Genomic DNA, 23,770 nt, shown 5'->3' on the forward strand with positions numbered 1-23,770 from the left:
AGGTAATCTTAGGTTTTATTACATTCAGTCAGGAGGCACTACTGGATATAAGAGCAATGTCAACTCACCATCATTACGACCAGGAATACGACTTTCTCGAAGCGGATCCTGTGTTTTGCCCACCACCCAGGACAATGGATCGAATCCCAGCCGGCGAACCAAAACAACGTCGCCGTAAAAGGAGCAGATAAAGCGATCTTCTGGTCAGGCTCCGGAGACGGGCACATCGTGCACCGCTCCCAAGCATACTACTCGCCAATGTCCAGTCTCTTGACAGCTAGGTTGATGAAATCCGAGCAAGGGTAACATTCCAGAGAGACATCAGAGACTGTAACGTTCTTTGCTTCATGGAAACATGGCTCATTCGAGACACGCTATCGGAGTCGGTACAGCCAGCTGGTTTCTTCACGCATCGCGCCGACAGAAACAAGAAGAGGGGCGGGGGGGTATGCCTTACGATTAACGAGACGGGTGTGATCATAACAACATGCAGGAACTCAAGTCCTTCTGTTCACCGGACTTAGAATTCCTCACAATCAAATGTCGACCGCATTATCTACCAAGAGAATTCTCTTCTATTATAATCACAGCCGCATATATTCCCCCAACCCAAGCAGACACATCAACGGCCCTGAACAAACTTTAGACTCTATGTAAACTGGAAACCACATATCCTGAGGCTGCATTCATTGAGGCTGGGGATTTTAACAAGCCTAATCTGAAAACAAGACTCCCTAAATTCTATCAACATATCGATTGTGCTACCAGGTCTGGTAAAACCCTGGATCTTTGTTATTCTAGCTTCCGCAACGCATATAAGGCCCTCCCCCGCCCTCCTTTTGGAAAAGCTGACCACGACTCAATTTTGTTGGTTCCAGCCTATAGACAGAAACTAAAACAGGAAGCTCCCGCTCTCAGGTTTGTTCAACGCTGGTCCGACCAATCTGATTCCACGCTTCAAGATTGCTTCGATCACGTGGACTAGGATATGTTCCTCATTGTGTCAAACAACAACATTGACGAATACGCTTATTTGGTGAGCGAGGTTATTAGCAAGTGCTAATGTCGATGTCGATGTCGTCCCCACAGCAACTCTTAAAATATTCCCAAACCAGAAATCGTGGTTTGATGGCAGCATTCACGCAAAACTGAAAGCGCGACCCACTGCTGTTAACCAGGGTAAGGTGACCGGAAACATGACCGAATACAAACAGTGTAGCTATTCCCTCCGCAAGGCAATCCAACAAGCTAAGCGTCAGTATAGAGACAAAGTAGAGTCGCAATTCAACGGCTCAGACACAAGAGGTATGTGGCAGGATCTACAGTCAATCACGGATTACAAAAGGAAAACCAGCCCCGTCACGGACCAGGATGTCTTGCTCCCAGACAGACTAAACAACTTCTTTGCTCGCTTTGAGGACAATACAGTGCCACTGACACGGCCGCTAAGGTAACTGAGCTAAACGACTAGGACTCACTTCCGTCATCATGAAGTGCTTTGAGAGACTAGTCAAGGGCCATATCACCTCCACCCTACCTGACACCCTAGACCCACTCCAATTTACTTACCGCTTCCATATGTCCACAGAAGACACAATCGCATCCACACTGCACACTGCCCTAACACATCTGGAGAAGAGGAATATCTATGTGAGAATGCTGTTCATCGATTACAGCTCAGCATTTAACACCATAGTACCCTCCAAACTGGTTATCAAGCTCGAGACCCTGGGTCTCGACCCCGCCCTGTGCAACTGGGTACTGGACTCCCTGACGGGCCGCCCCCAGGTGGCGAGGGTAGGTAACAACACCTCCACCCCACTGATCCTCAACACTGGGGCCCCACAAGGGTGCGTTCTGAGCCCTCTCCTGTACTCCCTGTTCACCCACGACTGCGTGGCCATGCACGCCTCCAACTCAATAATCAAGTTTGCAGACGACACTACAGTGGTAGGCTTGATTACCAACAACGACGAGACAGCCTACAGGGAGGAGGTGAGGACCCTCGGAGTGTGGTGTCAGGAAAATAACCTCACACTCAACGTCAACAAAACAAAGGAGATGATCGTGGACTTCAGTAAACAGCAGAGGGAGCACCCCCCTATCCACATCGACGGGACAGTAGTGGACAGGGTAGAAAGTTAAGTTCCTCGTCGTACACATCATGGACAAACTGAATTGGTTTACCCACACAGACAGCGTGGTGAGGAAGGCGCAGCAGCACCTCTTCAACCTCAGAAGGCTGAAGAAATTTGGCTTGTCACCAAAAGCACTCACAACCTTTTACAGATGCACAATCGAGAACATCCTGTCGGGCTGTATCACCGCCTGGTACGGCAACTGCTCCGCCCACAACCGTAAGGCTCTCCAAAGGGTAGTGAGGTCTGCACAACGCATCACCGGGGGCAAACTACCTGCCCCCCAGGACACCTACACCACCCGATGTCACAGGACGGCCATAAAGATCATCAAGGACAACAACCACCTGAGCCACTGCCTGTTCACCCCGCTATCATCCAGAAGTCCACTTAACATGCTCCAAACACTAAATACGTACATACATAAACGAACATGGGTACGAGGACACGTCGCGCACCTATACAACACTTGACATAAAGCAATCTCTGACAAAGACATGAGGGGAAACAGAGGGTTAAATACACATAGATTATGTCAGTCGTGTGTATAGGTGGCAGGGAAGTCAGGCGCAGGAGAGTCAAACTGAGGATGAAATGTTGAAGTTGAAATGGTGCTAGAATAGTTCGAGGCAGCTCCTGTTTTCTTTGTGACTTCTGGTAACTCTCTGTGGTTCTAAATCAATAGCTGTTCAGTAGTCCCAAAATGTCTGAAACATTACCTTGCTTGACCATGCTGTAAGTCATGTAACTGTTTGTTACATGTAACGGACAGATTTTGCTCTCTGGTTTTGTAAAGAAACAAATGTGTGGTTGGATTTATTCTACCACTGTCTTGTTATTGTCTCTGCCTTAGGCCTATATATATATATATATATATATATAAAACGGCATCAAGGAATGTTAACTAATTATAGAGCAAACAACGCAAAGTTGTAATACGCCTTCATTATCATGAATTAGTTTCCCCTGTGATTTTACCCATGCATCGCTACTGTTGCTTTGCCATTTTTTTTTGCAGCATTACTTTACTGCCTTCTTGCAAAGAGGATGCATGTTTTGGAATATTAGTATTCTGAAAAGGCTTCCTTCTTTTAACTCTGTCAATTAGGTTAGTATTGTGTAGTACCTAAAATGTTGTTGATCCATCCTCAGTTTTTTCCTATCACAGCCGTTAAACTCTGTAACTGTTTTAACTCTAACTGTCACCATTTACCTCATGGTGAAATCCCTGAGTGGTTTCTTTCCTCTCCGGCAACTGAGTAAGGAAGGACACCTGTATCTTTGTAGTGTCTGGGTGTATTGTTACACCATCCAAAGTGTAAATTATAGCATCTATTATTGCACTCAGAGTGGGTCTATGCAACTTATTATGTGACTTGTTCTTCAAATGTTAACTCCTGAACTTATTTATGGTTGTCATAAATGGGGCGGCAGCGTAGCCTGGTGGTTAGAGCGTAGGACTAGTAACCGAAAGTTTGCAAGATCAAATCCCCGAGCTGACATGGTACAAATCTGTAGTTCTGCCCCTGAACAAGGCAGTTAACCCACTGTTCCTCGGCCATCATTGCCTAGTTAAATAAAGGTAAAAAATAAAATAAAAGGGGTTGAATATTTAACATTTCAGCATTTTTTTCAATTTTTTTTTTTTTTTTTAAATGTCAAAAATATTTCCACTTTGGTATTATGGGGTAGTGACCAAAAATCTATAAGTTTAATCTATTTTAAATTCAGGCTGTAACACAACAAAATGTGGAAAAAGTGAAGGGGTATGAAGACTTTCTGAAGGCACTGTAAATAATCTAACACTGACAAATTAATTTTTTATAGAAAAAAAACTCACCTGTAGATCTGTAACTCCAGGTGGTAGTGTTCCATGTTTAAAACCCCACCTGCAGATCTGTAACTCCAGGTGGTAGTGTTCCATGTTTAAAACCCCACCTGTAGATCTGTAACTCCCGGTGGTAGTGTTCCATGTTTAAAACCTCACCTGTAGATCTGTAACTCCAGGTGGTAGTGTTCCATGTTTAAAACCCCACCTGTAGATCTGTAACTCCAGGTGGAAGTGTTCCATGTTTAAAAACCCACCTGTAGATCTGTAACTCCAGGTGGTAGTGTTCCATGTTTAAAACCTCACCTGTAGATCTGTAACTCCCGGTGGTAGTGTTCCATGTTTAAAACCTCACCTGTAGATCTGTAACTCCAGGTGGTAGTGTTCCATGTTGAAAATCATCCAGGAGTTTGACGCATTCTCTCAATCGTTTCTAGAGAGATAAGAGTAATTTGAGTCAACAAGAGAATTAACAGTAGGTAGTTAGGTTTCTTCTTAAATGTGTTATCTTCGAGAAGGACTAGGTAACAGCAGTTCTGGCAAATGTCAGAAAGGCTGGTCCATCTTTAGCCCAGGGGGCCTGTTTAAGTTGTTTGTTTTTTTACAAATAATTATAATTATTTGGCTAATAATAGGGACTTGGGGAGGGGGGGGGGGGGGGGGGGGGGGGGGTCTGTTGTGTGAGAAATTCTGTTCCAAGTCCGTCCCTGTGCTATCAGATTGGATTCCAGACCTACAGTATAATGTGGACGGCATTCTCCTGTTGCCACAGTTCCCAAGTCTCATATTCAATCAGAAAGTCAGTGGAAGGCCACGTTTTTTGTATACAAAAACTATAGCTGATTTATTAAAACAGTATGTGGATGGATGTTTTCAACTGTACCTTACCTCAGACACAAAGAGTGTGCTGGGGTCGATGATCGCTACAAAGTGTCTCAGCCGGCCAAGAAAGGTACTCTGGAATAGAGAAAGAGCCTAGTTAATTATTGATGAGCTAACCATACAGTAATACCAAATCTTAACACCCATCTCTGTAAATAGGTTAAAGCCTTTGCAGACTGTACAATTTTAGCTGTCTTATGCCACGATTTTGCCATCCCAGACAAAATGTCCAAGTTGTGGGCAAATTCTTAGATCATTAACGACCGTCAGACATCTTGGCTCATTCAGTGTGACAGTGTCTAAGGTCTGCCGATTAAGTACTTTACGTGCGGTCGTAGGCTCCGACAGTTCTGGCAGTGTCCGATTTTTGGGGCCTTTATCGTGTAGTGTGGCTGGTGTTACGAGACTGTACTGACCAATAGGAACACGGCCGGCACTGAGTATGCACACAATAATATGATCATTGTGAATAGTCAGATTAATAGTTTGATTTAAACTGTGCAAGAAGAATGATTTACCTACTAATCTTGTTAACATGACACATCTGAAATCAGGCGCCATGATTGGATTTTGATAAATGCACAAAATAGCCAATCAAAATAAACGTTCTACTACAGCTCGCCATGTTATTTTGGAGAATCCTTTTTGATTTCGAGTTCAGACATATAAAATGTATGTTCATTATTTCTACGATGCATCATTTCAGTCGGCTAACCTTGCAAGCCAATTGCAGAATATAGGGGGGGAAAGAGGAAGAGGACATCTTCAACAGCTACGCATGCTGTCAGTGACGCACAGAGTGCAGTTAAAATGGAAAGACTCAAAACACCATCATTGTCTAGTAAAACCATGAAAAGTAGTGCACCTAAATGGAGATCTGGTGTTTGAATGTAAACCTAATGTACGTGTTATGAAATACTAAATATTTTTCAAAACAGAATGGGAGTACTCTGAAACACCCAAAGTGGTTCTTCAATCTGAACAATTGTGCTTTTAAGAGAGTTGTGAAAACCCTTTCTGGTGACTCTGTGTATACTCCCGAGTGGCGCAGTGGTCTAAGGCACTGAGATGCAGTGTCACTACAGTCCCTGGTTCGAATCCAGGCTGTATCACATCCGGCCATGACTGGGAGTCCCATAGGGCTGCGCACAATTGGCCCAGCGTCGTCCGGGTTTTGCCGGGGTAGACCGTCATTGTAAATAAGAAGTTGTTCTTAACTGACTTCCCTAGTTAAATAAAAGGTAAACAATACAATTAAATTAAAAAGGAAGCATCAAAACACAAAAACAATGTTTTGTCAGACTGTCTCTCATACAATCAAATGGTTTTAATAGCATAACTATTGATTGATGGTGATTTTCAGTCAATACTTTGATCAACATTTTAAAGAAGAATTTAAGACTTTGACACTAATTATAGGCTTCAGTTGCTAGGCCCATGAGATTATAAATAATGGTACAATCAATATGTTTTGAACTATGGAAGATATAGCAGAGGTAACATGTGTAAAAAAGCATTTGGATGATCCAGAAGAAGATTGGGAGAATGTCATATGGTCAGATGAAACCAAAATATAACTTTTTGGTAAAAACTCGTCGTGTTTGGAGAACAAAGAATTCTGAGTTGCATCCAAAGAACACCATACCTACTGTGAAGCATGGGGGTGGAAACATCATGCTTTGGGGCTGTTTTTCTGCAAAGGGACCAGGACGACTGATCCGTGTAAAGGAACGCATGAATGGGGCCATGTATCATGAGATTTTGAGTGAAAACCTCCTTCCATCAGCAAGGGCATTGAAGATGAAACGTGGCTGGGTCTTTCAGCATGACAATGATCCCAAAGACACCGCCCGGGCAACGAAGGAGTGGCTTCGTAAGAAGCATTTCAAGGTCCTGGAGTGGCCTAGCCAGTCTCCAGATCTCAACCCCATAGAAAATCTTTGGAGGGAGTTGAAAGTCTGTTGCCCAGCAACAGCCCCAAAACATCACTGCTCTAGAGGACATCTGCATGGAGGAATGGGCCAAAATACCAGCAAGTGTGTGAAAACCTTGTGAAGACTTACAGAAAATGTTTGACCTCTGTTATATACCCTTTGTTGGCAATGACAAAGTATTGAGAGAAACTTTTGTTATTGACCAAATACTTATTTTCCACCATCATTTGCAAATAAATTCATTAAAAATCCTACAATGTGATTTTCTGGATTTTTTTTCTTCTCATTTTGTCTGTCATAGTTGAAGTGTACCTATGATGAAAATTACAGGCCTCATCTTTTTAAGTGGGAGAACTTGCACAATTGGTGGCTGACTAAATATTTTTTTGCCCCACTGTACACTTAGGTTGGAGTCATTAAAACTTGTTTTTCAACCACTCCACAAATGATTTGTTAACAAACTATAGTTTAGGCAAGTCGGTTAGGACATCTACTTTGTGCATGACACAAGTAACTTTTTCTACAATTGTTTACAGAAAGATTATTTCACTGTATCACATTTCCAGCTGGTCAGAAGTTTACATACACTAAGTTGACTGTGCCTTCAAACAGCTTGGAAAATTCCATAAAATGATGTCATGGCTTTAGAAGCTTCTGATAGGATATTTGACATCATTTTAGTCAATTGGAGGTGTACCTGTGGATGTATTTTAAGGCCTACCTTCAAACTCAATGCCTCTTTGCTTGACATCATGGGAAAATCTAAAGAAATCAGCCAAGACCTCAGAAAAGAAATTGGAGACCTCCACAAGTCTGGTTCATCCTTGGGAGCAATTTCCAAAAGCCAGAAGGTACCATGTTCATCTGTAAAAATAATAGTACACAAGTATAAACACCATGGGACCACGCAGCCGTCATACCGCTCAGGAAGGTGATGGGTTCTGTCTCCTAGAGATGAACGTACTTTGGTGCGAAAAGCGCAAATCAATCCCAGAAGAGCAAAAGAACTTGTGAAGATGCTGGAGGAAACAGGTACAAAAGTATCTATATCCACAGTCAAATGAGTCCTATATCGACATAACCTGAAAGGCCTCTCAGCAAGGAAGAAGCCACTGCTCTAAAACTGCCATAAAAAACTCAGACTACAGTTTGCAACTGCACATGGGGACAAAGATCATACTTTTTGGAGAAATGTCCTCTGGTCTGATGAAAAAAAAATACAACTGTTTGGCCATAATAACGACGGTTATGTTTGGAGGAAAAAGGGGAGGCTTGCAAACTGAAGAACGCCATCCCAACCGTGAGGCACGGGGGCGGCAGTATCAAGTTGTGGGGTGCTTTGCTGCAGGAGGGACTTGTGCACTTCACAAAATAGATGGCTTCATGAGATAGGAAAATTATGTGGATATATTGAAGCAACATCTCAAGACATCAGTCAGGAAGTTAAAGCTTGGTCGCAAATGGGTCTTCCAAATGGACAATGCAAGCATACTTCCAAAGTTGTGGCAAAATGGCTTAAGGACAAAATCAAGGTAGTGGCCATCACAAAGCCCTGACCTCAATCCTATAGAACATTTGTGAGCAGAACTGTAAAAGAGTGTGCGAACAAGGAGGTCTACAAACCTGACTCAGTTACACCAGCTCTGTCAGGAGGAATGGGCCAAAATTCATCCAACTTATTGTGGCCCACTGATGAAATATATCACTCTCTACTATTATTCTGGCACTTCACATTCTTAAAATATAAAGTGGTGATTCTAACTGACCTAAGACAGGGATTTATTACTAGGATTAAATGTCAGGAATTGTGAAAAACTGAGTTTAAATGTATTTGGCTAAGGTGTATGTAAACATCCGACTTCAACTGTATTTTTGTAAACAACAGCTGTTGCACGATATCTACGGCAGTCTCGACCTATTGCTCACCTGAGATAGAGTTTCTCATGACAAGCTGCAGACCACACTACCTACCGAGAGAGTTTTCATCTATCTTCTTTGTAGCTGTTTACATACCACCACAGTCAGAGGCTGGCACCAAGATAGCATTGAATGAGCTGTATTCCGCCATAAGCAAACAAGAAAACGCTCACCCAGAGGCGGCGCTCCTAGTAGCCGGGGACTTTAATGCAGGGAAACTTAAATCAGCTTTACCAAATTTCTATCAGCATGTTAAATGTGCAACCAGAGGGAAAATAACTCTGGACCATCTATACTCCACACATAGAGATGCATACAAAGCTCTCCCTCGCCCCCCATTTGGCAAATTTGACCATAATTCCATCCTCCTGATTCTTGCTTACAAGCAACAATTACAGCAGGAAGCACCAGTGACTAGATCAATAAAAAAGTGGTCAGATGAAGAAGATGCTAAGCTACAGATCGTGGACTTCAGGAAACAGCAGAGGGAGCTCCCCTTATCCACATCGATGGGACAGTAGTGGAGAAGGTGGAAAGTTTTAAGTTCCTCGACATACACATCACGGACCAACTGAAATGGTTCACCCAGACAGAAAGCATGGTGAAGAAAGCGCAACAGCGCCTCTTCAACCTCAGGAGGCTGAGGCTGCACAATCGAGAGCATCTTGTCGGGCTGTATCACTGCCTGGTACGACAACTGCTCCGCCCACACCGGGGGCAAACTACCTGCCGCCAGGACACCTACACCACCCAATGTCACAGGACGGCCAAAAAGATCATCAAGTACAACAACCACCCGAGCCACTGCCTGTTCACCCTACTATCATCCAGAAGGTGAGGTCAGTACAGGTGCATCAAAGCTGGGACCGAGAGACTGAAAAACAGCTTCTATCTCAAGGCCATCAGACTGTTAAACAGACATCACTAACATTGAGTGGCTGCTGCCAACATACTGACTCAAATCTCTAGCCACTTTAATAATTAACAATTGGATGTAATAAATGTATCACTAGTCACTTTAAACAATGCCACTTTATATAATGTTTACATACCCTACATTACTCATCTCATATGTATATACTGTACTCTATACCATCTACTGCATCTTGCCTATGCCGTTCGGCCATCGCTCATCCATATATTTATATGTACATATTCTTATTCATTCCTTTACACTTGTGTGTATAAGATAGTGGTTGTGAAATTGTTAGATATTACTGGACAGTCGGAACTAGAAGCACAATAATTTTGCTACACTCGCATTAACATCTGCTAACCATGTGTATGTCAACAGCCTACCGGACGAGCTAAACTGCTTCTATGCTCGCGTTGATGCAAATAACACTGAAACATGCATGAGAGCACCAGCTGTACCGGAAGACTGTGTGATCACGCTCTCCACAGCCAATGTGAGCAAGACCTTTAAACAGGTCAACATTCACAAGGCCGCAGGGCTAGACGGATTACAGGCATGTATACTGCGAGCATGCGCTGATCAACTAGCAAGTGTCTTCACTGACATTTTCAACCTCTCCCTGTCCGAGTCTGTAATACCAACATGTTTTAAACAGACCAGCATAGTGCCTCTGCCTAAATGACTACTGACCCATAGCACTCATGTCTGTAGCTATGAAGTGCTTTGAAAGGCTGGTCATGGCTCACAACACCATCATCCCAGAAACCCTAGACTTCAATTTGCATACCGCCCAAAAAGATCCACAGGTGATGCAGTCTCTATTGCACTCCACACTGCCCTTTCCCACCTGGACAAAAGGGACACTTGTGAGAGTGCTATTCATTGACTACAGCTTAACGTTCAACACCATAGTGCCCTCAAACTCATCACTAAGCTAAGGAGCCTGGGACTAAACACCTCCCTCTGCAACTGGATCCTGCACTTGCTGACGGGCCACCCCCAGGTGGTAAAGGTAGGTAACAACACATCCACCACGCTGATCATCACCACAGGGGCCCCTCAAGGATGTGTGCTCAGCCCCCTCCCGTACTCCCTGTTCACTCATGACTGCACGGCCAGGCACGACTCCAACAACATCATTAAATTTGCCGATGACACAACTGTGAAAGGCCTGATCACCAACTTCAACGAGACAGCCTATAAGGAGGTGTTCAGAGACCTGGCCATGTGGTGCCAGGACAACAACCTCTCCCTCAAAGTGATCAAGACAAAGGAGATGATTCTGGATTACAGGAAAAGGAGGACCGAGCACGCCCTCATTCTCATCGACGGGGCTACAGTGGAGCAGGTTGAGAGCTTCAAGTTCCTTGGGGTCCACATCACCAACAAACTAACATGGTCCAAGCACACCATGACAGTTGTGAAACGGGCACGACAAAACCTACTCCCCCTCAGGAGACTGAAAAGATTTGGCATGGGTCCTCAGATCCTCAAAAAGGTTCTACAGCAGCACCATCGAGAGCATCACTGCCTGGTATGGCAACTGCTCGGCCTCTGACCGCAAGGCACTACAGAGCATAGTGCGAATGGCCCAGTACGTCACTGGGGCCAAGCTTACTGCCATCCAGGACCTCTATACCAGGTGGTGTCAGAGGAAGGCCCTAAATATTGTCAAAGACTCCAGCCACTCTAATCATAGACTGTTCTCTCTGCTACCACAAGGCAAGCAGTCCTGGAGTGCCAAGTCTAGGTCCCTTAGGCTTCTAAACAGCTTCTACCCCCAAGCCATAAGACTCCTGAACATCTGGTCAAATGGCTACCCAGACTATTTGCATTGCCCCCCCCACCCCCCACCACTCTCTGGCGTGATCTATGCATAGTCACTTTAATTAACTCTACCTACATGTACATACTACCTCAACTAACCGGTGCCCCCGCACATTGACTCTATACCGGCAACGCCCTGTATATATTGTTATTTTTTACTGCTGCTCTTTAATTTATTTTCTCTCTTATTCTTATCCGTATTTTTTGAAACTGCACTGTGGTTAGGAGCTCGTAAGTAAGCATTTCACTGTAAGGTCTACCTGTTGTGCTCGGCGCATGTGACTAAGAAAATTTGATTTGAAGAGCACTTGAGCATATTTTCTTCACCGCAGTCAGAATTGTCATTACTTGGTGGTGAAGCATTCACTTTTCCAGTCCCCTTACTAGATGGGCCTGGCTGAACATTGTGTGCCAACAGTTTGAAAAGGCCTGATGGCAGTGCATGCCAAGAGTCTTTTTGGTAACCAGATGGACTGAAACATTTCAACTTCAGTCAGATGCCTTCGAGCCATTTATCACTTATGAAGGGCAGGTGAAGAAAGGCAAGACAGGAGAGCTAATTTCTCCATCTTCATTATCTTTCCTACATTCGGTTTTAATTTAAAACACGCTCCTCAACCTCTCGTGACATGAAATTCTGAAGAACATAGTCGCTACCATTCTGTAAATCTGTGTATCCTTTCATTGTTCAGTGTCCTCACTGCTCATAGACTGTATAATGTCCCCACTGCCCATAGACTGTATAATGTCCTCACTGCCCATAGACTGTATAATGTCCTCACTGCCCATAGACTGTATAATGTCCTCACAGCCCATAGACTGTATAATGTCCTCACAGCCCATAGACTGTATAATGTCCTCACAGCCCATAGACTGTATAATGTCCTCACTGCCCATAGACTGTATAATGTCCTCACTGCCCATAGACTGTATAATGTCCTCACTGCCCATAGACTGTATAATGTCCTCACTGCCCATAGACTGTATAATGTCCTCGCTGCCCATAGACTGTATAATGTCCTCACTGCCCATAGACTGTTTAATGTCCTCACAGCCCATATGTGTAGCTCTGTTTTGTATGGCTGGGTGAAGAGAACAGGCTCCATGTGAGGAGACCGCTTTAATTATGCATGTGCTTCAGCTCACCAGAGAATACAAAACACAGCTAGCAGAGATGTATCACGTGCGGCTGCAATACGAGACAGGGAGATTTATGCTGATTCACGAGATGGCCTAATTGTAACTGCTTTGATGCAATAAACTGAAAATGTTACTGCATATTACTGTGCTGAAGGTTTTTGGGGCACAAAAAAAGGTGGATGTTCTATTTGTGAAACAATGAAACTGTCCCTCGTTTGACATATGAATGGATGCTTGTAATGATGAAATTCCAAATTTTGAAATGCAGGATGACTCAATCATTTTTGGAACAATTCACATGAACAAAATTGTTTGTGTTTTGCAATTGCATCAGAGGTTGCAAAATGGAAGTCTAAATAGACTGTTATTAAGCCTCTTGGCGCTGAGAATAGACTACTTGGTGCCATGCAATATCCTGATAAAAATGACTATCATCAGTTATCTGTGAGGGATTGGGTTGGTTCCAACGAAGGGGCAAGTGTCCCTTATTGATTGGCTTCTTGTTATTCCACCTCCATGCATTTTGATGAGAAATGCCTATAAAATATATAAAAGGCAATAAAGACGGCCAGACAACAACAAATGAGACTTTCTTTGGACTTTGTGCTTTACTATTTCAGCAGGTAAATAATTTCCTTATAACATAATATTGCATTCACAGCTGTTTTAAAATAGGCTAGCCTCGAACACTGAATTCCACTATACAGAAGGCCAATTACAAGTGAGGTTACAGACCTTTTAATCTCATTAATTGCCAGCGGTCGGGAACGGTTTCCGAAAACAGAGTTGCAATTTGAGCCAACGTGAAGGTCACGTTATCGGTCTAGTTGACCACTGCAAGTGCATAATCACTTCACAGGACGGACATTTTGACGGATATTCTAAAGAGAAAGACAGACAGAAATTGCAATATGAGATAACCCAGACTCTTCACTGTCTGATTTAGCCAACAGTTTAGAAGATGCATAATATTTTACAAAAATCAGAAATTAAAGTATTTTTTGCTAAACATATTTAAAATGGGCAGAAGGGGGGAGAAATGATTTAGGAAAATGAAGAGCCTTCTAATACTGAACAAAAGTATAAACGCAACATGTAAAGTGTTGGTCCCATGTTTCATGAGCTAAAATAAAAGATCCCAGAAATGTTCCATACGCACAAAAAGCTTGTTTCTCTCAAATTGTGCACAAATTTGTTTAAATCCCTGTTAGTGAGCATTTATTATGTATATCCATCTGACAGGTGTGGAATATCAAGAAGCTGATTAAACAGAATGATTATTACATGGGTGCACCTTGTGCTGTGGACAATAACAGGTCACTCTAAAATGTGCAGTTTTGTCACACAACACAATACCAAAGATGTCTCAGGTTGAGGGAAGCATGCAATTGACATTCTGACTGCAGGAATGTCCACCAGAGCTGTTGCCAGAGAATTTTACATTAATTTCTCTACCATAAGCCACCTCCAACCTCTTGAGGTTATGGTATGAGCAGGCAGGCATAAGCTACAGGCAACGAACACAATTGAATTTTATCGACAGCAATTTGAATGCACAGACAGATACTGTGACAAGATCCTGGAGGCCCATTTTTTTTTTTTACCTATTTGTCACCAAAAGATGCATATCTGTATTCCCAATCATGTGAAATCCATATATTAGGGCCTAATTTATTTATTTCAAGTGACTGATTTCCTTATATGAACTGTAAAATCTTAGAAATTGTTGCTCAGTGTACATAAGCTACGTTCTTAATTGTCACTTTTTATCCCTCTTGAAAGTTTGAGTTTGTGCTAGACATAAACCTTCACAAATGTAGAAATCTATTACGGATGTCACATAAGAAGTAAGAATAAAGCTATTCTATTTTTGCTGTTCTATTCTATATTAGGTGCAGTCTACTAAGGTGTAATAAATGCTGGGAGCACATGCGCAATAGGTTAATTCAGGACAGAGATTGTAGTTTGTATGCCCTGATATCAGGAGCTGGCTGCAAAAAGTTTGATTAAACAATTCAGAGACGGAAACTAATAGATCAGATGACAAATATTTAAGGAAAGCGAATTGATATACAATCCCTTAAATCAGCTGTAACTGTCAATAGAAAAAAAACAATGTTAATGTGGCTATCAAAGAAAATACTAATGCCATGATCTGGACTAGACTGCCGAATCGAGGCAAAGGTAAGAATCTCTGGGTTAACTATATGTAACGGATGTGAAACGGCTAGCTTAGTTAGCGGTGGTGCGCGCTAAAAAGCGTTTCAATCGGTGACGTCACTTGCTCTGAGACCTTGAAGTAGTGGTTCCCCTTGCTCTGCAAGGGCCGCGGCTTTTGTGGAGCATGGGTGGGAGTTTTAAATTGACACAATACCTCTTAGCAAAGGTGTCAGCTTGAGATATGCAGGAGCTTGCCGGGATTTGTAGTCTTGCATTATGTCTACTTTGATGCTAATTAGCATTTTCAATAGAAATAGAGCCGAATATATTGATAAGTCACCTTGTCCGAGAGAGATTTACATGGTTATCAAAACGTCACAGCTGTAAACCTACACAAAACGGGCATTATGACACCTCCACTGTGGGGCTCTATGAAACATAGCTTACTAAAATAAGTATATCGGATATACGTACAGAATAATACGAAATGCTCTGAGACCACGTTGGATGCCCGCAAAGCATTGATGAAGAAGCTTCAGTATCTAGCTACACTGGGGCGGCCAACCCTGCTATCAACTCCGAAACACATCCCCGCTACTTGTTAATTCCAAGAAAGTAGCATACTTTCCTACATTTACACAGAGCATAAAGAGAAATTGCACTACAAAGACAAAAGCATTTTTCGAGCGGACACCAGAGGCAACTTTCGCTACAAAGTAAAAAGCAGCGAGCAATAACGATGCGCTCGCAGGAACAGGTCGGAGATCTGCAAAGATGTTGTGTTTTGCACCCTTTTCAGAGATAACATTGTGATTAGTAAAAAAATATCCTTTACCTGATCATATCGAGGTCTTCCAAGCTGGAACGCAGGACAAGCTGCATATTGCGCCATGACAGCGAATCAGATGATTTATTAATGAAGTGAATCATGAAACTGGATTTTTAAGTAGTGAACTCGCTATACTTCCAGTGAAACGGTTGTCACTAGTTACTACAACCACAAAGTCATAAACCCCGCCTATTTCTACAAATTATCTTCTTAAAATGTGATTTCAAACCTAATCTTAACCACACTGCTAACCTTATGCCTAACCTTCAATTAAGACAAGTCCGGCAATTTTTAGTTTTCATTCGTTTTTACAATATAGTACATTTTGACTTTGACTGTGGAAATCCAGTGAAACGACTGAAGCGATGAATCGCGATGTTACTTGGGAGGTGTAGTTTCTGTCATGTCGCGTTACACAGCGAAAGTCAGTCAAGATGACTACACATCCCAAAGAACTTATCAGCTGAGAGGTTGCATAATGGTTCTTGTGGTGTGGTCATTCATATATGTTACACAGATTCACAGAGGAACCCCTGTTGACCCAATTTTACTTGCACAGTGTTGCACTGTCTGTACCACAGGAGGTTGGTGGCACCTTAATTGGGGAGGACTGGCTTGTGGTAATTGCTGGAGCAGAATCAGTGGAATGGTATCAAACACATGGTTTCAATGTATTTGATGCCATTCCATTTCCTCCTTTCCAGCCATTATTATGTGATGTCCTCCCCTCAAGAGACTCCTGTGGCTACACAATGAGCCTAGGAGTCGGCAGAATACAGCATTAATCACAACACCCAATGACATTTTTGTAATGAACGAGCTTGTGTAAAGGACCTCACACTGCATGCTTAGCCAGTACCACTTCCTTGTGATTCGGCCCATACCTGGCGTGAAGCTGATCAAACAATGTTTGAAAAGGGTATAAAGACAAATGCTGTAGGCTTACTGTACAGTAGGTTAGGGTTACCTCTATTCTGATTTAAGTTTTGCCAGAAATGTTTGACTTCAACCGTTGAGCTTCTGTAATGTGGAAGTTTGAATTAAGTATTGTTATAAAGTTACTGAAAAGACAAGCCATGCATTTTTACATTGGAGCAATTTAAAGCTATTCATTCAATGTGTAAACTGATACTAACCTGATATTAGATCATGTGTAACCTGTTTTATTATTCAGCTGTTCACATCTAAGTAGCTTTTATACTGTGAGACATACATCAATTCAAATCAAACTTTATTTGTCACATGCGCCAAATACAACAAGTGTAGACCTTACCGTGAAATTCTTACTTACACACCCTTAACATAAAATGCAGTTCAAGAAAGAGTTAAGAAAATATTTACCAAATAAACTAAAGTAAAAAATAATAAAAAGTTACACAATAAAATAATAGTAGCAGCAGTGTAAAAACAAATGGGGGTGGGGGGTTAATGTAAATAGTCAGGGTGGCCATTTGATTAATTGTTCAGCAGTCTTATGGCTTGGGGATAGAAGCCGTTAAGGAGGCTTTTGGTCCTAGACTTGGTGCTCCAGGAGCGTTTGCCGTGCGGTAGCAGAGAGAACAGTCTAGGACTGGGTGACTGGAGTCTTTGACAATTTGGGGGGGTTTTCCTCTGACACCACCTGGTATAGAGGTTCAGGATGGCAGTATGCTTGGCCCCAGTGATGTACTGGGGCCTACGCACTACCCTCTATAGCGCCTTATGGTCAAATGCAGAGCAGTTGCCATATCAGGCGGTGATGCAACCGTTCAGGATGCTCTCGATGGTGCAGCTGTAGAACTGCTTTTTGAGGATCTGGGTACCCATGCCAAATCTTTTCAGTCTCCTGAGGGGGAAAATGTGCTGTTGTGCCCTCTTCACGACTGTCTTGGTGTGTTTGGACCATGATAGTTTGTTGGTGATGTGGACACCAAGGAACTTGAAACTCTCGACCCGCTCCACTACAGCCCTGTCAATGTTAATGGTGGCCTATTCGGCTCGTCTTTTCCTGTAGTCCACGATCCGCTTCTTAGTCTTGCTCACATTAAGGGAGAGGTTGTTGATCTGGCACCATACTGCCAGGTCTCTGACCTCCTCCCTATAGGCTGTCTTATCGTTGTTGGTAATCAGGCCTACAACTGTTGTGTCGTCAGCAAACTTCATGATGTTGTTGGAGTCGTTTTTGGCCAAGCAGACGTAGGTGAACATGGGGGGACCGGAAGGAACTAAGCACGCACCCCTGAGGGGCCCAGTGTTGAGGATCAGCGTGGCAGACGTGTTATTGCCTACCCTTACCACCTGGGGAGGCCCATCAGGAAATCCAGGATCCGGTTGCAGAGGAAGATGTTCAGTCCCAGGGTCCTTAGCTTAGTGATGACCTTTGTGGGCATTATGGTGTTGAACGCATTCTCACATAGGTGTTCCTTTTGTCCAGGTGGGAAAGGACAGTGTGGAGTGCGATTGAGATTGCGTCATCTGTGGATATTTTGGGGCGGTATGCAAATTGAAATGGGTCTAGGGTATCCAGGATGATGCTGTTGATGTGAGTCATGACCAGCCTTTCAAAGCACTTCATGGCTACCAGCGTGAGTGCTATGGGGCAGGATATAATTTAGGCAGGTTACCTTCGCTTCCTTGGGCACAGGGACTATTCTAGTCTGCTTGAAACATGTAGGTATTAGACTCGGTCAGGGAGACGTTGAAAATGTCAGTGAAGACACTTGCTAGTTGGTCCGCGCATGCTATGAGTACACGTCCTGGTAATCTGTCTGGCCACACGGCTTTGTGAATGTTGACCTGTTTAAAGGTCTTGCTCACATTGGCTACTGAGAGTGTTATCACGCAGTCGTCCGGAACAGCTGGTGCTCTCATACATGCTTCAGTGTTGCTTGCCTCAAAGCAAGCATAAAAGGCATTTAACTCGTCCAGTAGGCTCTCGTCACTGGGCAGCTCACGGCTGGGTTTCACTTTGTAGTCTGTAATAGTTTTTATAGCCCTGCCACATCCAACAAACATCAGAGCCGGTGTAGTAGGATTTAATCTTAATCCTGTATTGACGCTTTGCCTGTCTGATGGTTCGTTTGAGGGAGTCGTGGGATTTCTTATAAGCGTCCGGATTAGTGTCCCACTCCTTGAAAGCGGCAGCTCTAGGCTCGATGCAGATGTTGCCTGTAATCCATGGCTTCTGGTTGGGATATGTATATACGGTCACTGTGGGGACAACGTTGTCGATGCACTTATTGATGAAGTCGATGACTAAGGTAGTATACTCCTCAATGCCATTGGATGAATCCCGGAACATATTCCAGTCTGTGCTAGCAAAACAGTCCTGTAGTGTAGCATCCGCATCATCTGACCACTTCCGTATTGAGCGAGTCACTAGTACTTCCTGCTTTAGTTTTTGCTTGTAAGCAGGAACCAGGAGGATAGAATTATGGTCAGATTTGCCAAATGGAGGGTGAGGGAGAGCTTTGTATGTGTCTTTGTGTGTGGTCTAGGATTTTTTTCCCTCTGGTTGCACATGTGATATGCTGGTAGAAATGAGGTAAAACAGATTTAAGTTTGCCTGCATTAAAGTCCCCAGGCCACTAGGAGCACCGCTTCTGGATGAGCATTTTCTTGTTTGCTTATGGACTTATACAGCTCGTTGAGTGCGGTCTTAGTGCCAGCATCGGTTAGTGGTGGTAAATAGACTGCTACGAATAATATAGATGAGAACTCTCTTGGTAGATAGTGTGGTCTACAGCTTATCATAAGGTACTCTACCTCAGGCGAGTAATATCTGGAGATGTAATATTAAACATTGCTCACCAGCTGTTATTGATACACCCCTGCCCCTAAAACGTAGCTTCTCTGTCCTGCTACTGAATAGAAAATCCCGCCTGCTCATATTTGATGTCCAGAAGTTATTTTCGGTCATATGGTAGCAGAAACATTATGTACAAAATAAGTAAAAAAAAAAAAAAGTTTCAAACAACTTGTAAAAACTAAGAAAATAGCACTGTTGGTTAGGAGCCCGTAAAGCAGCAGTCATCCCCTCCAGCGCCATTCTCTCTCTCTCTCTCTCTCTCTCTATATATATATATATATATATATATATATATACAGTGCCTTGCGAAAGTATTCGGCCCCCTTGAACTTTGCGACCTTTTGCCACATTTCAGGCTTCAAACATAAAGATATAAAACTGTATTTTTTTGTGAAGAATCAACAACAAGTGGGACACAATCATGAAGTGGAACGACATTTATTGGATATTTCAAACGTTTTTAACAAATCAAAAACTGAAAAATTGGGCGTGCAAAATTATTCAGCCCCTTTACTTTCAGTGCAGCAAACTCTCTCCAGAAGTTCAGTGAGGATCTCTGAATGATCCAATGTTGACCTAAATGACTAATGATGATAAATACAATCCACCTGTGTGTAATCAAGTCTCCGTATAAATGCACCTGCACTGTGATAGTCTCAGAGGTCCGTTAAAAGCGCAGAGAGCATCATGAAGAACAAGGAACACACCAGGCAGGTCCGAGATACTGTTGTGAAGAAGTTTAAATCCGGATTTGGATACAAAAAGATTTCCCAAGCTTTAAACATCCCAAGCAGCACTGTGCAAGTGATAATATTGAAATGGAAGGAGTATCAGACCACTGCAAATCTACCAAGACCTGAACGTCCCTCTAAACTTTCAGCTCATACAAGGAGAAGACTGATCAGAGATGCAGCCAAGAGGCCCATGATCACTCTGGATGAACTGCAGAGATCTACAGCTGAGGTGGGAGACTCTGTCCATAGGACAACAATCAGTCGTATATTGCACAAATCTGGCCTTTATGGAAGAGTGGCAAGAAAGCCATTTCTTAAAGATATCCATAAAAAGTGTTGCTTAAAGTTTGCCACAAGCCACCTGGGAGACACACCAAACATGTGGAAGAAGGTGCTCTGGTCAGATGAAACCAAAATTGAACTTTTTGGCAACAATGCAAAACGTTATGTTTGGCGTAAAAGCAACACAGCTGAACACACCATCCCCACTGTCAAACATGGTGGTGGCAGCATCATGGTTTGGGCCTGCTTTTCTTCAGCAGGGACAGGGAAGATGGTTAAAATTGATGGCAAGATGGATGGAGCCAAATACAGGACCATTCTGGAAGAAAACCTGATGGAGTCTGCAAAAGACCTGAGACTGGGACGGAGATTTGTCTTCCAACAAGACAATGATCCAAAACATAAAGCAAAATCTACAATGGAATGGTTCAAAAATAAACATATCCAGGTGTTAGAATGGCCAAGTCAAAGTCCAGACCTGAATCCAATCGAGAATCTGTGGAAAGAACTGAAAACTGCTGTTCACAAATGCTCTCCATCCAACCTCACTGAGCTCGAGCTGTTTTGCAAGGAGGAATGGGAAAAAATGTCAGTCTCTCGATGTGCAAAACTGATAGAGACATACCCCAAGCGACTTACAGCTGTAATCGCAGCAAAAGGTGGCGCTACAAAGTATTAACTTAAGGGGGCTGAATAATTTTGCACGCCCAATTTTTCAGTTTTTGATTTGTTAAAAAAATTTGAAATATCCAATAAATGTCGTTCCACTTCATGATTGTGTCCCACTTGTTGTTGATTCTTCACAAAAAAATAAAGTTTTATATCTTCATGTTTGAAGCCTGAAATGTGGCAAAAGGTCGCAAAGTTTAAGGGGGCCGAATACTTTCGCAAGGCACTGTATATATATATATATATATATATATATAAAAAGTGATTCTAAATTTAAAAATAAAATAAATAAATATATTTGCTTTGGAAATGTATTATAATTTATCTCACGCTTTGAAAAGTAGTGCTTTTATTTTTCGAATTAGTACATTGTATAGTCCGCGCGTTAACCTTTTCAAACTGTGCTCCAAATCGTTTTGAAGTCGGAGCATCTGCGCCTTCAATTTAACATCATCACGATCGGAACCTCTATCGTTGTCCTGTCTTGCCACAGCACTGTGAACCGCAGCACATTTAAGAATATGAATGGTCTAGTTATGTAAGGGATCAAGGGGATTGGATGCATGTTTTAAAGAAACGCCCCTCAAGATTAGAGTAAAAAGAGCAGCGCGGAAGTGCTGTTTAATGTACAATGTTGTCAACAAAAGTAGGTTAGTCTTACTTCCGTGCCTATTGCTGAATGCAGCCTTTTGACAGCATGTACTGAAATCGATTGAATTCACATTTGCATTAGTCCCCTCGTTTGGTGATTGGCATTTAGGATAAAAACTAATTCATGCTTGATCTGAAAGTGTGGTCTGAGGCTCCGTATAGAGGGTGTGACGCAATCGCGAAGCCTCCATAGGCATGCCGTTCCCGTGGCCTCCCAAATTTTGGAACAATGCGGAGGGCTCCTTATAGCTCAGTATAACTCCGCATTGGCATGATTGGCTGAGGGTAGGTGGGGGTGGGAGGTCCTGTTTAACACAAACTCACTTCCTTGACAACAGTTCTACTCAACAGCTCGACGCTGCTCCGCTAAACGCAATATGTATGAATGCCCTGACTTCTGCAGAGGCCGTATCACCATAAATGCTGCAGTGCCAATGCAGACGCCAGATTAACCTTGTATCCTTTTAGGCTGTGACAACGAAAAGGTAGCAGACAGATCTACAGTATGTTTTAGCATGGCTGTGACAACGAAAAGGTAGCAGACAGATCTACAGTATGTTTTAGCATGGCTGTGACAAAGGAAAGGTAGCAGACAGATCTACAGTATGTTTTAGCATGGCTGTAACAACGAAAAGGTAGCAGACATTTCTACAGTATGTTTTAGCATGGCTGTCACAACGAAAAGGCAGCAGACAGATCTACAGAATGTGTTAGCATGGCTGTGACAACGAAAAGGCAGCAGACAGATCTACAGGATGTTTTAGCATGGCTGTGACAACGAAAAGGCAGCAGACAGATCTACAGTATGTTTTAGCATGGCTGTGACAACGAAAAGGCAGCAGACAGATCTACAGTATGTTTTAGCATGGCTGTGACAACGAAAAGGCAGCAGACAGATCTACAGTATGTTTTAGCATGGCTGTGACAACGAAAAGGCAGCAGACAGATCTACAGTATATTTTAGCATGGAAGTTTGGTAGGGTGACCGGATTTGTAACAGAAAATAATTTGGCAAACAGACTGTGAACCGAAAAGTGTATGTTTGATTCTAGAGGGGGACAATAAATAATTTGGTTAGGGTGTAGAGGCAGATATGCAATCTTGTCTTCAGGAGATTTTATTATCTATTTACATGATTTAGTCTGATCAGTGGAACAATTCTTAACAATGGGCTAAAATATAGGGTCTTTAGTGTGCTTGTCAGCAAGAACACTACTGTTATTCCCCACACTTATTTCAGTATTCCACTTTTTCCCATTTTTGTCAGTGTAATCGCATATTTTAAATCTGTTATGACTACTTGTGTCTTTTGAAAAGGAATGATATGAGGCTATGTATTATTGCAGCCATTAATGGACAGTTTTGAATATGTCATACCAATAAGCATTGGATATTAAATGCTCCTGGAATCAAATGTAATTGTTTACATTTTTGTATAATGCACATGCTAGCCAGAAATGGTAGAGGGACTCACAACTCAAACACATCCTATTTTGTCTATGTAGAGTAAAATTTTGGCAAGAATTTTAAACTAGTAGGCATAAACAATGTGAATATTGATATTCATAAATGTTTCTTGAAGGTTGGGTGATTGAGAAATTAATTGTTATAACAAAAACATTTTCAAACACCAAGCATGTGGGATACATCGAAGTGGTGGCCAACCTTCCTGGAAATTGAGAAGTATTTCTTCACCCAAATGACAAATACAAAATGTTTGTGTCCTTACCTTGAAAGCAATCTATGGACAAGCAGACTGCCATCAACCATTAATATTAACTTTTCTTGTGCAGAGCCTTGTAGTGGTAACACCCCCCAGCACGTGTCTCATACAACTTTCCACCTGAGAACAGGGATCAATCCCTGCTTCTAACCTTCCCACTGTTTCTAGCATTTAAAGTGTAAAACCACCTAAAAATATATTTAAAAAAATATTAGCATACTTTCAATTTAGTAAGCAACAAAGTAGTCGAATTATGAGTGTTCATTTAATGTTCTAAGCATCCTAAATACACCTGACCTGTGGTTTTTATTATAACATTTTCCACCCTGGTCATAGGCCTAAGCCATGTCAAA

At 42.5% G+C, this 23,770-nt stretch overlaps 1 protein-coding gene across 3 annotated transcripts in view; it reads right to left on the reverse strand.

The window, feature by feature from the left end:
- Positions 1 to 15,873, reverse strand: part of LOC110489004 (sideroflexin-5) — a 31,149-nt gene extending 15,276 nt beyond the window's left edge. Inside the window, exons 1-3 of one of the 3 annotated variants that reach the window (XM_036943162.1) lie at positions 15,578 to 15,873; positions 4,855 to 4,923; positions 4,322 to 4,399 (exon numbers count right to left, since the gene is read on the reverse strand). In XM_036943162.1, the coding sequence (XP_036799057.1) occupies positions 4,322 to 4,399; positions 4,855 to 4,923; positions 15,578 to 15,634 (204 nt within the window). In that variant the 5' untranslated portion in view covers positions 15,635 to 15,873. Of the gene's footprint in view, positions 1 to 3,978; positions 4,223 to 4,321; positions 4,400 to 4,854; positions 4,924 to 15,577 lie in introns of those variants that run through there. The other 2 variants (XM_036943164.1, XM_036943163.1) reach the window with 2 other exon arrangements.
- Positions 15,874 to 23,770: the final 7,897 nt, after the last annotated feature.

Source organism: Oncorhynchus mykiss, chromosome 14, assembly GCF_013265735.2.
Source record: "Oncorhynchus mykiss isolate Arlee chromosome 14, USDA_OmykA_1.1, whole genome shotgun sequence".
Lineage (NCBI taxonomy): Eukaryota > Metazoa > Chordata > Actinopteri > Salmoniformes > Salmonidae > Oncorhynchus > Oncorhynchus mykiss.